This window comes from Ictidomys tridecemlineatus, chromosome 10, assembly GCF_052094955.1.
Source record: "Ictidomys tridecemlineatus isolate mIctTri1 chromosome 10, mIctTri1.hap1, whole genome shotgun sequence".
NCBI lineage: Eukaryota > Metazoa > Chordata > Mammalia > Rodentia > Sciuridae > Ictidomys > Ictidomys tridecemlineatus.
The window spans coordinates 104,310,197-104,324,866 of record NC_135486.1 but is presented as its reverse complement, the minus strand read 5'-3'; the positions used below and the strand labels follow the sequence as shown (position 1 = coordinate 104,324,866).

General features: G+C 47.7%; 1 protein-coding gene across 7 annotated transcripts in view; it reads left to right on the top strand.

Annotated features, from left to right (window-relative positions):
- Chlsn (cholesin) overlaps positions 1-14,670 on the top strand; it is a 118,102-nt gene that overhangs the window by 6,646 nt on the left and 96,786 nt on the right. For 5 of the 7 annotated variants that reach the window (XM_040278297.2, XM_078023559.1, XM_078023557.1 and 2 more), the window contains exon 2: positions 1,415-1,544. In XM_040278297.2, the coding sequence (XP_040134231.1) occupies positions 1,416-1,544 (129 nt within the window). In that variant the 5' untranslated portion in view covers position 1,415. Of the gene's footprint in view, positions 1-1,411; positions 1,545-14,670 lie in introns of those variants that run through there. The other 2 variants (XM_078023561.1, XM_078023560.1) reach the window with 1 other exon arrangement.

Here is a 14,670-nt window from a genome sequence, read left to right as displayed (position 1 = left end):
TATGATCATCCTCTTTCTTTTGTGGATCTGGGGATTGAGCCCAGGGCCTTGCACAGCAAGGCCAGTGCTCTACACGGAGCTGTGCTTCCAGGCCCATCATCCTGTTTACATGGTCACCTTCCCATGACACCCACCCCTTTTGCATACCAGTTCTCAATTTTTTTTTGGGAGAGGGCGGGTATTGGAGATTGAACCCAGAGTCTCTCGACCACTGAGCCACATCCCCAGCCATATTTCATGTTTTTTATTTAGAGACAGGGTCTCACTGAGTTGCTTAGCACCTTGCTTTTGCTGAGGCTGGCTTTGAACTCGTGATCCTCCTGTCTCAGCCTCTTAAGCCTCTGGGATTACAAGCGTGCACTAGTGCCTGGCTGGTTCTCAGCATTTAACATAGTATGTATTTGGCTCCCCCATAAGAATGGGAGTTCCATGTGGGTAGGTGTTTTGGGCTGCTAGTTTCTACTTCTCCCTCCTGGAGGTAGTCTGGTTTCCACTTCAGGTCCCAGTAGCAGCCGTCGTCTTCCTGCAAGGTCCAGGGTTACTTCCTCCTTCCCCTCCGAAGCTTCCAGGCTCCGGCAACCTCAGCCATTGCTCTTGGTTCTCTCATCACATAATCCCACGGAGGGAATTGGTTTTACAGTTCATGGACTCCTGTTCTTGTACAGGAGTAACTAGCTGCTGTGCCTGAGGAAATAGACCATGAAGGCACATCTCTCCTCCCACATCCCATATTTCTTGTGTAAGTCCTTATGACTGGCCTGGTCGGAGGAGATGTCCCAGGCTCCTGGTGATCCTTGAGTCCTTCCCCCTGTGGGTAGTCAGGTGCCTGGGGTAGGGTGGGTGACTCATCCATGGCCTGTGTAGGAATATGAGTTAGTCCAGAATTGTAGAAAATAAAAATAATCCAGATTTTTAAGGGAAGCAAATTTTCAGCATTGGAAAATTGTGATCTTGTTACTAAAAAATGGTATTTCTCATAATTTTAAGAGCTTTATATTCATGTGAGGTCAGAAATATGGAATATGATGGGGCTTGGACTATAACTCAGTGGTAGAGTGCTTGCCTAGCATGTGTGAGGCACTGGGTTTCATCCTCAGCACCACATAACAAACAAATAAATAAATAAATAAATAAATAAAAGATTGCCATTAAAAAAATAGAATATGTAATGTGTGCATGATGCAGCTACGCTAAGTAAAAACACCCAGAAAATAGAAAGGAAGTGTGCCAAAATGTTAAATTGGTGATGAACTAGGAGTTTGACTTTTTTTTTTTTTTTACTTTTGTATACTATATTTCATGAAATACCTTTGTAGTCTATTAGTAGGAAAGTCTCCCCCCTTTGTTTAAAAATATTATATGGCAGAAGCCCCTTTTTCCCTATGGATTTAGCAGTGTGCTTTCTCCAAAGCAGGATGGCAAAACAGAAAAGAAAAGGTCCCGAAGTGACAGCGAAAAAGAGCAAAAAAGTAAAGAAGGCATCTGCAGAAGAGAGACCTCAGGCACTTGAAACCACAGCAGACAACGAAGAAGCCAGCCCCAAGGTAAGGCCACCCGACCTCTGTGGAGCAGAGGACAGACACACAGGCTACATATGGACACACCCAGCGCCTGCTGAGAGCAGGTACAGTGTTAGGTTGGAGCACTGTTCCTGCCTCGCTTGGGCCGCCTTCTTTGTTGGCTCCTGTGTGAGGCCCCTGTTTACAGCAACTGTGGTAGACTAGATTGGCCACACAGGGCCCAGGGAGCGATCCTTGAGTCCTTCCTGTGGGTAGTCAGGTGCCTGGGGTAGGGTGGATGACTCGTCCATAGCCTGTGTAGGAATATGAGTTAGTCCAAGAATTGTAGAAAATAAAAATAATCCAAATTTTTAAGGGAAGCAAATTTTCACTATTGGAACATTGTGAGCTTGTCACTAAAAAATGGTAATTCTCCTAATTTTAAGAGCTTTACATTCATGTGAGGTCAGAAAAATGGAATATGGGGCTGGGATTGTAACTGGGGACCTGCAGCTGGGCTGGGGATGTGCGCTCAGAGAACGGGGCTTCCCCTGCAGAAAGGGCGATTGCTCCTCACCTTGACAATAGGTGGCAGGACCTGGGGAGCTCTGTTTAAAAACATGCACTAAAAATGTTCTTACCTGGCACTAATACCAGCAGAGAGTTTGAAAATCAGCTATTAACATCACTGTTTGAATTGCATGCCATAGATTCTAAATGACTGGGGTTTTAAATACCACTCAAGACCAGGCAGGAACAATCTCCTAATGCATTTCTATTCTTCATCCCAAAATCTTGTCTACCACAAAAATATGCTTATATCTATAAATTTTGAAAAATCTAAAATTTTTGTTTCTGCTAAGTTCTGAGTATTGAAATTTTCCTTCTACATTGGGCTCTCTTTATAATTAGTAGTATGCATTGATCAAAATAGCATAACATCACAAATTTTGTCAAGTCAGTCAACGTAAAATATAGACTGGTTAGGCACGCATCACATAATCACATGGCAGGACTTTTCAGAGTTTTGCCCTTGGTTCATGTATCTTGGTGAATTTCATGTTTGAGTGAGACAGGGTTTAATGTTGTTTCTCCCCCCCTCCCCATTTCTCGTTTCTGGATATAAATAATTAAATGGGAATAGAAGTTTGTTCTAGCAGTGTTGCTTAATTCATTGAACTGAGACCATTAAGTGATTTTTTTTTGAATATTTATTTTTTTAGGTGTAGATGAACACAACACAATGCCCTTATTTTTTTTATGTGGTGCTGAGGTTCGAACCCAGGTCCCGCCTGCGCTAGGCAAGCGCTCTACCGCTGAGCCACAATCCCAGCCCTTTTTTTTTTTTTGGTATCAGGGATTGAACCCAGGGGTACTTAACCAATGAGCCATATCCACAGCCCTTTTTTATATTTTATTTAGAGACAGAGTATCACCAAGTTGCTTTGGGCCTTGCTAAGTTGCTGAGGCTGGCTTTGAACTCACTATTCTACCTCAACCTCCTGAGATGCTGGCATTACAGGTGTGCGCCACTGCATCCTGGCCTCATTGAATGATTTTTTAGGAGCATATTTTATGTCTGTGCATGTGTGTGTGTATTTATATTTTGGTGCTGGGGATTGAACTGGGGCCTCGTGCATACTGGGCACACACTCCACCACTAAGCTACACCCCCAGTCCACAAAATATATTTTAAATATCAACCATTACATGACAACTTGATTAGGCTCTTCAGTTTTTGGAAGGAAGACTTGGACCTGCCTGACTAGTACAAGGATTTGTTCCCTTTTGCAGCATGGCGCCATATTATCAGTCTGTCTTTGTGAGGTGCCCCAGAGACTCCTATTTCCTGGGGTGGTGCGCCAAGATATGATTCCGGGTGGCAGGTATCCTTTCCTTTATGAAATGAGAGAAGGATAGTAGGAAGGCAGATCCCACCTGACTCCTTAACTTACACCTGGTTTAGACATTTTGCAGTCTTCAGCAAGCCTGCATGGACACCTGGCCTGGCTGGGGTGGGGGGCGGGGGTCTTGATGTCCTCAGGGTTGGGCTGCAGCATGCATTCAGGCAGTTCCGAGCTTTTGAGAGATGTGTAAATAACATGCACAACGTGTCTGGTAGCAGCACGGACTCTGTAGGGCAGGATGGATGGGACAGGCACAGTGTGCCAGGAGTAGGTCACCACAACCTGAGTGGTGGGGACACTCCAGACCCAGGACCCCTGTCTTGACCTGGGTTCTCTTTGGCTGTGTCTTACTGACTGGGCTCCTCTACAGCAGGTGATTTAATTCCTGTTCCTCTGGCTTCCTGTCTCCTGCTGAGGTTGGTTCTTTGTGGTTTCCAGGTTCCAGGTGGAAACAGGTTTCCTGGAGCTCACTTGGGGTCCTACCTGCTACAGAGCCTTGGTCCTTCCTGATGACACTGCTCTGCTCTTTTGAGGCTCCTTCTGTTTTCTTAAAATGAGCTCCAGGCCATCACCTTAGAGGTTTTGTGTTGTAGAACTTCTGGCTGTCCTTTGTTAATGAACCTGTATGCAGGCTACTGGCCACTGGCGGACCCATAGTAGCTCAGCTTAAGGTTAAAATTCCTGCATTATCGGGGAGTGATAGACATCTTTTTGTTTAAGTCCAAATAATATTTTAAAGAATGTGATTTCTTTTCTTTGTGGTGCCGGGAATGACTCAGGGCCTTGCACATGCCAGACAATGGCTCTACACTGAGCTACATCCCCAGCTGTCATTGTTTTTTTATCATTATAAAGTATATGTTGATTAAAAGAAATTTGGAAAACAAGAAAGAAGAAAGCATTTGGGGTGTGTTTCTTGCTAGTCTGGTTTGGTTTATAACATGGAGTTACTGATAAATTTGTGTGCTGTGTTCAGTTTTCTGGCTACAGGTTTTGAGTTAGTTTCAGGTTCACCAGGAGCAGCGGGTTGTCCTGCTGGCCTTTGTTGGGGGGCTGCTGGCCTGGGAGAGGCAGTCACTGACCAGCAGAGGTCGACAGCCACACTCCCCAAGGATGCCTGTGAGCCCAAGGGCTAGTTCCTTTGCTGCGGTGGCTTCTCAGTTTGGTCTTTGTGATTCTGAGTAGGGGCTTGGAGGCTTACACCCCGAGATCCTCTTCTTGTATTTCCAGAAGTCAGTATCCCAAAAAAATGGGGACTCTCCTTAAAAATCCACATTGGTCTCTGTTGATAAAAATATTTCTTTACTCACTCTTCTTGTTCTCCTGGTAAATTATTAAAAGGAGGCATCAGACGTATATTTTAGAGAAAAAAAAATATGGAAAGCTGAACCTAACTGTTGAAGAATGGCAGGTCGTGAGGCCTGGAAAGCGCCATTGTGCATTACTGGGGAGCTGGTGGAAAAGTACTGCACTGGCCGCCTCCCTGTCCCCCAGTACTTCCAAGAGAGCCTCTGGGATCTGCGGTGGAGAAGGGAGAGGCCTCTGTTGTCCTTGAGCTGCTGTGTTGTCTCCCAGAGATGTCCATCTGGGGAGCTCCCTGGGCCCTGCGCAGCCATTTCCCACAGTTTGAGCACTCCATGCTTACGCCAGGACAGTTGAAGTGTCCCCAAGTGCTAGAAACTTCATCGCCCCTTGGGGAATGGTTTCCATGGAGCTTGAGTTCCGATTCAGGCCTGTGGGCTCAGCTCGAGGGCTGCCTGGGGCTGCATCTCTGCTGGCCCTTGGTTTGGCGTCAGGCTCCTCAGCCCCAGGCTTCCTTGCTCAGCTCACTATCTAGAGGCCCTGGCAGGCCTGCAGCACCGGAGAAGCGGGTGGTTTGTGATGTCCCTGGTCAAGAGCACAGATGCTCCAAAACACCTTGCCCCTCGTCTTGGTAGCTGAGTTCCCATGGACTGGGTGCCTGCAGCTTCCCTCTTCCTCAATTCTGCTGGGCAGTGGATTCATGGGGCTGGGGCTGGCGTACAGGACTCTGCTCTTCCTGGAGGGTGTCTTGGGGCAGTGGAGTCTCAGTTTACCTGTCTGCCGTGGAGAGCCCTTCCACTACGCCTGACCCCTGGAGTTCTCCCGCAGTTACTTTAACCCTTCCAGATCTGGTTTTCTGCTGCAATCGGCCAGTGTGTGGGGGTTGAGTTTTAGATGACTTAGGTCTTCAGAAGGATGGCTCCAAGTACCAGGCTGGGGGGCAAGCCTGCTCTGTGCACTTGAACTGGCTGAACTGGAAGGAGCCGTGGCGTGATTTGGCAGATCCTTGCCCTCCTGTCTCCCTCCCTCTTCTCCTCTTTCCTCTCCTTGTTCCCCTCCTTTCTTGCCTTTTCTCCTACCCGTATCCTTCTATCCTTCCTTTCCTCACCCCCTTCCCTCACCTCCTTTCTGATCCCTCCAGGAGAGAAGCTGGGCATTCTGTTTCTGTCCTAGACACTGAGACATCTGAAGGGGAGACAGTGTAAACAGGACTGTCGTGCCAAAGCCAACCACACGTCTGCAGGTTTAGAGGGTGGTGCCGCGGCTGCTGTAAATACACCTCTGGCTGCCAACATTTTGTAGGCGAGCTGGGAGGAGGGCTCTAGCTGAGGCCTGTCATTGATAGGTATCCTTGTGTTTGCCAAGTACTTTTCTTTGGAGATAGTCTCACTGTGCTGCCCAGTCTGGCCTTGAACTTGAGAACACCCCGGCCCCTTAGCCTGCTGTGTAACTGGGATTACAGATGTGCCACCACACCCAGTTGGTGTGAGCATGTGCAGAGGCCTTGCAGTGTTGGCTTCTCAGCAGCTCTGAGGTGACCAGGGCCAAGGTGGGGGAGTTGTGCTGGTTGGCAGAGTGGGCCACCTGCAGAGTCCACCTGCTAGCTGGTGACAGAGGAGACACACCGTTGAGCTTCCTTCCCGCCACTGATTGTCCTCACTCATGGTGGTTCAGGGTGCTAACTGGTGAAACTCCATGAATGTCACCAATGCTTCCTGGCATCTGCCTTCATACTGAGTATTGGAGACCTGAATGGGGAGAGCAGCTCAGATATGGGGTGCGTACGTCCACATCGGGAACAGCAGGCAGGAGTGCACAGTAGGGTTACTCCTGGAAGGGGTCAGTTGTGTTCTTCTTTCAGGATGTGTGTGTAGTTGGAAGCCAGTTGGCGTCCAGGTCCCGTGTGTTTCCAGGGTCTCCATTGGAACCTGCCCAGTAGACTCTAGATTGAGGCTGGCTGCGTTTAGAAGGAAAGAGCTGCTCAGTTGGGACTGCTCTGTGGCTCTTTTGTAATCTTGAACATAAGTCAGATAGAATCACCCAGGCAGTAAGCCTGCAGGTTTTTACAGAACCATCAAGATGTGGTAGTGAACTCCATGGCCTAGAGAATTTGCTCAGAGCCAAAATCCTTCACACCAATGGCATTTGGCCTCAAGGATTGTTAGTGTTCCTCGTTGCCCCCTTGGGGCGAGTAGTTGGAGTCTTTACAGACAGCTTCCTGGAGCCTGAGTTGCTTGCTTTCTTTTTTTTTTTTTTAAGAAAGAGTGAGAGAGAGTGAGGAAGAGTGAGAGAGAATTTTAATATTTCTTAGTTTTTCGGCAGACACAACATTTGTTGGTATGTGGTGCTGAGGATCGAACCCGGGCCGCACGCATGCCAGGCGAGCGCGCTACCGCTTGAGCCACATCCCCAGCCCAGCCACATCCCCAGCCCGCTGAGTTGCTTTCTTTTGGAATTCCGTCCTGCCCCCATTACTTTGTGACTACTGGATCCTAGGTTGGAATTACAAGTTGGTAGACTTGTAGGCTAAAGTGACTTACAGATGGATTAGTGATCTCACCTGGGGAACTGAGACCCAGAGAACACAGCGACCCTGAGAGCCTTAGTGGTTTCTGGAGGCCATTAGTCCAGGAGGAGGTCAGATCTCTCTGCTCAGTCACCTCATGACAGTGCCTTCTGGGTCTTGTATTTTTCTGGCTGAGTACCACTGCACTGCATGGAGTTGCAGATTTGTTTACCTCTTGACCAGATTTTGGACTGTGAGTCATTTCCAGTCCTGGCTGTTCTGAACACGTTGTGGCTATCTCTGTAAGTCCTCCTGTGTGTTCATTTCTCCCATGAATCCCAGGACTGCAGTTGCCATACCGTGTGATAAGCATGTGTGTGATTTTCTGAATCACTGCTTGTCCGGTCCACAGCCCACTTGGGCCAGGGCAAGGGGATAGGTTGCTGAGAGGCCAAAGTGCCTGAAGCCAGTGTGCAAGACATGGGAAAGCTTACAAGAGATGAGTGACTACTCCAAGAAGAGTTCAGTGGTGACAGGCTGAGCCAGTAGCACTCTGTCCCATGACTTTGCTCCAGGAAAAAGAGCCCCTCCATCCCTCCCAGTGCTGTGGGAGGACACACACCCTTTCCACAGGATTTTAAAGGTTGATTGGCAGAATCTTAATTTGCTTAGTTCCATGTGTGGCCAGTGAGCCAAGGAGCCACTACTGTGGTGCGTGCGCAGGCAAGCGCTCCTGCAGACGGTGCCGTCAGCCTGTCTTAGTTCTTAGACTTCTGGAGAAAAGACAGGGTTCTGCCTTATCCAGGAACCCTGGCCTACCCTGCCCTCCTTGTTCCTTTGACTTGGAGCAGCTCCAGGCACCAAGAGGCACTTCAGGAGCGTGGCATTCTTTTCTTGTCCCTGTCTTTAAGGATGGTGCACTACTAAGCTGGTCTCCAGAGCTCCTGTGCTCTGCTTCCCCCAGCAGCGTGTGCAGGTGCCTTGGCTCTGCATGTTTATCAGCACTTGTTATTGTTAGTATTTTAAATTTTGGCCACTGGATGAAGTCATGGGGGGAGAGAGAGAGAGAGACAGACAGACAGACACAGACAGAGAGAGAGATTGATTCTTATTTTTTATCCCCCTAGTCCTGGGGATTGAACTACTGAGCTACATCTCCAGCCCTTTTTATTCTTTTGAGAAGAGGTCTGCTGACTTGCCCAGACTGACCTTGAACTTGTGATCCTCCTGAAGCAGTTTCCTGAACCTTTCTGATTACAGGTGGGTGCCACTGCACCCGGCCTGTGTGTGTTTTTTAAAAGCAACTTCGTGAGGTATAATTGACATAGTAAACTGCACTTACTTCAAGTGTACAGTTTCTCTTTGTGGTTTTAACTTGTCCCAGGCTCAGTGGGTCCTTTAGATCATTCAGGGTACAAATCAAACACGACTAGCAAAGAAAGGGTTACTAGGAGTTACTTATTACACTGATTCACAGAGCAAGGTGGCTGCCCCATAGGCAGAATGGCAAGGAGGTCAAAGCTTAAGCATGTTTATATATATATATATATATATATATATACATGCTTTGGGGGCTAGAAATTGACATCTTCACATGCTGTGTTGCAGTCTCTCATTGTGCCTATGCCCGGAAATATGTCTAAAATTGTGTTAGGTCTCCCCGCCTGGGCATCTGTTTGAGCATGTAAATGTAGATAAATGAGTGCATTCGTTAGTGAGAGGTTGTGGTCATATCTCCTTGCCACTTTGATGCCTTAGAGGATGGACTAGTCTGGGAATGTCCTCTGCCATTCACCTCAGGCTTAGAGCAGGAGGTCCTTTTCTTTCAGTAGTCACCGACTTAAACTGAACCTGTGCTCCTGCTCCATTTTACCTGACCAACCATGATCGTCGATGAACATCTTCACTTGTTTCTACCATTTATAAATTATCTTTGGTGAAGTATCTGTTTAGTTGTCTTGGCCATTTTTGTTGGTTTTCTCATTATTGAGTTTGGGGAGTTTGTTGTATATTCTGTATACAAGGCCTCTATCAGAATTTTTGTTTTGTAAATACATTTTTTTCTCCCTCTGTAGCTGGGGTTTTCATTTTTCTCAACAGTGGCTTTTGAAGAGCAGACATTTTAAATTTTGGAAAAGTCCAGCTTGTTAATTTTTCTTTTGTGATTCATTCTTTGGTCAGCACACTATTTTGGTTGGGCACGCCCTGGAGATGTTTCCAAGTCAGTGCGTGTACATCTGCCTACTTGGTCCTGCTCACACCTAACATTGCACACTGTTCCACTGTGTGAGTGTGCCACATTTGATCATCCAGGCATCCATGGGTAGACCTTTGGGCTTCTGTCCATTTTTTTTGGTTATCAGCCCCTCTGGTGGATGTGAGTGATGTCTCTTTGTGGTTTTGATTTTCATTTCCTTGTTAATTTATAATGTTGAATATCTTTTAATGTGCTTCTTGGCCATTTGTGTATTTTTTTTTGGAGAAATATCTATTCAGATATTTGCCCATTTGCTCCCTGGGTTCTTTGTCTTTTTATTGTTCATTTGGAAGATCTTTCTTAAAGCTTCTCTTTGTTGTGAGCCTTTTTCTCTTTCTGCTTATATATATGTTGTGAATCTTTCATCCATACTGTTTACTTAATGAGATGTTTTCTAAAGGAAGTAGTCATGTATCCTTTTTGTGGTAATTCCATTTTTTAAAGTTCTGGTCACCAAGAGATTTGGTTTATAGTTCTTTTTGTGTGTGCAGCGGCGGTGGGGGCGGGGAGTACCCAGGATTGAACTCAGGGGCACGTGACCACTGAGCCTATTTTGTATTTTATTTAGAGACAGGGTCTCACTGAGTTGCTTAGGACCTCGCTAAGTTCCTGAGGCTGGCTTTGGACTCACGATCCTCCTGCCTCAGCCTCTTGAGCTGCTGGGATTATAGGCATGCGCCATCGTGCCTGGCTGAGAATTGGTTTATATTTCTGAAAATTAGGATGGAAATTATTGATGGTTTAACTCGTCAGGGGCTGTTGAAATGGACTAAATCCCTAGAATCTGAAAGGGTCTGATTTAGCAGGGAGGCTGTGGTGGTCAAGTGTGTGAGCCCCTGCCCTGGGCTCTGGCTCTCCCCCTTATTGTATTGATCTCTTTCTTTGAGTATCCACCTTCTATCTGGTGGGTCTTTGGGGTTTCCTACCTCTAGGTTTTTATAAATAGTGTTCCTAAGAACATTTGGGTTTCAGTTTTCCCTTAGATTCCTGCTTTGGTTCCTCTGGCTGTATTCCTAGGAGTATAATCTGCCAGATCATATGCAAGTTCTGCATTTAACTTTTTGAGGAACTGCCAAAGTGTTTTCCAGGCAGCTGCCTGATTTCACACTCCCCGCACCACTGAGGACGCTGGGTCACACTTCTCTGGTCCTCAGCAGCAGTGCTGTTGCCCAGCCTCATCCTAGCCTTCCTAGAAGGTATGCGGTGGGTCTCGCGTGGCTCTGATTCACATTTCCCCAGTGGCCAATGTGTTGAGCATTATTTTCATGTGCTCTTTGGTCGTTTGAAGAAATGAATATTTTCTTTGCCCATTTTAATGTTTTGATCTGTCTCTATTATGGAGTTGTGAGGGTTCTTTATAAATTCTAAAGATTCAGCCTGGCACGGCACTCTCCTGTAACTCCAGCAACTTGGGAGGCTGAGGCAGGAAAATCAGAGATTTGAGGCCTGCCTCAGCAACTTAGTGAGACCCTGTCTCAAAATAGAAGTGCCACTGGGTTACAGCTCCAGTACCTAAATAAACAAGATCCTTTTGCAGATAGAAGACCTGTAAACGTTTTCTCCTGTTCTGTGGGTTGTCTTTTCACTTTCTTGCTGATACTGTTTCAAGCACCAAAGTTTTTGATTTTCATGGCATGTAGTCTGTTTTTTTCTTTTGTTGCCTGTACTTTGATGACACATCTACAAAACGATTGCCAGGGGGCCAATGTTGCAGAGTGGAGCCGCAAATCCCAGACTTGCTGGTGTGACTCCCTTTCCTAAGCTGAGCTCCTTGGCTATTTTGGGTGTCCTTGGCCTGGGGTTGCAACTAATGCTGGACAAGCCAGATCGTATGCTGGATTTCTTGTTTTGGTTTAGTTGCATTCTGAAAGAAGCATTTATGTTGTCCTCTGGCTCTTGATGACAGGATAGAAGGGAGAAAGGTGACATTGACAGTATCTATAGGGAACACAGCACAGGTTTCTTTTGTCTGCTATTTGTACATCGAGATCAAAGACCCGTGATGGTAAAGCCTGCTCTGTAAGGAGCTGCAGTGCTGCTGTTGCCCAGAGTAGAGGACTCTGGGGGTTTGGCTTCGAGTCCCGTCCTTCCTGCCAGTTCCAGCACTGTATGTCCCCCTCTGGGGCAGTGTCTTTCTGACCAACACCTTTCTGAAACCCTCTCTGTGGCCTGAGCAACCTTTTCATTTCTCTTCTTTCTATTTTTTCACATTCTCCATGTTAGCCCCGTAGCCTGACTCTTCTCCAGTGGCAACACTTAGCAGTAGTTCACCCGGATCAAGTTAGGACATTTTAGCTTGTTCAGCAAAAGTGTGTTAAAAATTGGGCTTTTATGCTGCTAGAAATGGCGTAATTATTTGATATTGCATTAACTTATGTTTTTATATGTAATCAGTTATGCAACTGTTAATTGCTTTTCCCCCCCCAGTAGCTTTCAATTACTTGCTTAAAGAGTTCTTTTGTTTTGAAGGATGGTAAATACAGCAAGCTTGTTATTGTGGGGTGTTGGGTTGGCATTAGGGAGCTTTAGGATGACTGTTTATAGTGACACTGGCTCTGGTAACAAAACCTTTAGCAAAACTGCAGCTCTGTGAGGTTCTGCTGATGCCAAGCAGAGTTGTACTACTTTCGGTGTCACTCATTGTCTGGGTCTGCAGTCCCGTCAGTCACTGGAGAGGGATAGTCTCACAAAGTATAAGAAAACCCGGCCATGGGTTTGTTCTGACCTGGAAGGTCATTAGTGGGTTTCCCCAGTTTCTTCTTGATGCATTCAACAGCCGACAGCTTGGATTGCCACATGAAGATAAGCTAAAGCTTGATGGATATTGATGGATTTTAAGTTCCTGTAAGGCTCAGGGTGACTGCATCCGGGGCAGTTCCCCTTCTCAGTGTGTGACTGGAAAGCACTTGGTGTAAATCAACATCCAAACGTGATTAAAAATAAACTGTGCGCCCCGCCCCCCCCCCAAACACACCCCCAAGCGCTCTTCCTGAGAACCCAGCAGACATTTATGGTAAAGTCAGACACATCTTTTTGGATCTGTGCCTCAGAGGATGAGCGTTTTTGAAGAAACAAGAGACTTTAAACTATTTCTTCCAAAGCCTCAGCTTTTAACTCTTCTTGGTATGCTTTTGTGTACTACATGCAGTGTGTGTGAAAACAGAGACACTCTAGGTGTTCCATGCAGGGAGAGCCTTGCACTGGGGGTGGTGCTGGCCTGGTTGCTGGGGTTGCTGGGGGCTGCAGGGACATGGTGGGCCCTGCTTGGAGGGGCAGCTCTCCTGGCAGACATTCCACATGGGGACCTTGGGCTTGGGTCCCCTTGCCCATATTTCTGAGTCCAGCCTGCCCCTAGCAGGGCCTGGCAGTCCTCATTCTTTGTCAGCTCTGATGCTTTGTGAAGTGATCGGCTTTTCTGTCTCGGTCACATTTTTAGTGACTAGTCCTGCCCACTGAGAGTGAAGTCCAATCGGGATCTCTTATTTCTATACAGGGCCATCTAGGAAATCTTTTAGGCCCTTAGCTCTGCCACGGTGCTCAAAAGCAACCTAAATGTGCAAACGATTGGGTGGCCGTGACCATTTGGGAGTGTGTCTGCCACAGTAGGCTGTCAGGTGGGACTTGCCGTTCCCTTGTCCAGTCTTCTGGCCTACCAAAGCCAGAAACGAAGACTTTGGTGTCCAGCCTTACCCAGCCTCCACCCTCAGCCTGGGTTCCTGCCCGTGTGCAGGGGCTCTCCCTGAGGGCTCTAGCTGTCCAGGTGCCGGATCTTTTAGAGTTCTGAGTCTCTCCAGTGTGGAAAGCCAGAGGCTGCACTTTGAGGAAAGGGGGCAAGGCCCTAATGTGGGCTGGTGGCTCTGACAATCTGGCTGTGCTCCCTGGGAAGGTTGACAGAACTCTGGGCTTGTTATGGGAAGTAACGAGGGCTGTGTGTCATGGCTGTAGCAGGAAAGGTTGCCATGGGTACCACCCCAGGGAGGGCCGAGTGGGCTCAAACATGGCATCTGTGGGCAGCAGAGACATCTGCTTTCAACAGCATCACATGCACAAGGATGGGAGGTTGAGCACCAAGAACTTGGTGCCACTGTGTGTTTCCCCTACTCCCGAGATTGGACATCCCTCCATTCTCTCCCAGGAGATGGGCCAGAGTCAGATGTCCCTACCCTCTCAGCCTCCCCTTTTCTGTTCTCTTGGGGAGGCTGCTGACTGATGTGGTGGCAGTTCACTGGGTTAAGCAGACACTTACCTGGGAAAAAAATGAACCCTGCCCAGGTCCCAGAGGAACCTCGTTGAGGTCTAAAGGCTGCTGGCACTGGAGGATGAGAACTCGTGCTGGTTTGCCCTGGCAACTCAGCCTCCATGTCCCTGAGCCACCAAGAGAAGAGCAGACTAGCGGATAGTGGTGGCTGTGCCATGTGTCCTACAGCCATCTTGGAGGACTGTCCTTCTCAGGATGAGTCAGGACTGGCACTTGGGAGCAGAAGCGACAGGACTTGAGATGAGGCATCTCTGGGACAGCCCAACCTAGCTCAGGAGTAATGCACTCCCCCGTGTGTGGACAGGAGGGCTGTTTCTAGGGATGCGGGGAAGGTTCCTGTGGCCCTGGAGGTGAAGGAGGCAGCCTCTGGGCTCCTTCCTGCTTTCATTCCATCTATCCTGCGCCCTCAGGGGTGTGGCGCTCTGTCGGCACAAATAGAATCTCCAGCACGATAGAAGTGGCTGGCTCACCAGCTCCTTGTCCCAAACACCTTCCAGACACCTATGCCTGCAGAAGGAGGGGACACCACACTCCCCGGGAAGCTCCTGCCTAGTGGAGCAGGAACAGCAGCCTGTGTACAATCAATGTGGGAGCATCAGGATCGTGCTACTGGGGTTCACCTTTATCTTCCCTGAAAGAAATGCATTTTTAAAATACTTGTAGATTCGAAGTAAGTTGCAAAACAACGCATCGGGAGGTCCTTCCTGCACTTGAGGTTCCTCCAGTGATAATTAATTCCTTGTGTCATCCACCATGGTGTCAAAGCCAGGACACAGCAGTACAGTCTGCAGAGCTTACTCTGACATCTGTGTGTGCGCTTGTGCGATTGCGCAGTGGTATCACAGGTGTGAATTTCTATGACTACTACAGTCAAGATACAGAACTAGATCCCTCGAAAGCCCTTTACTCACCCACTGAGGGAAGGACATTTGGGTTAGTCT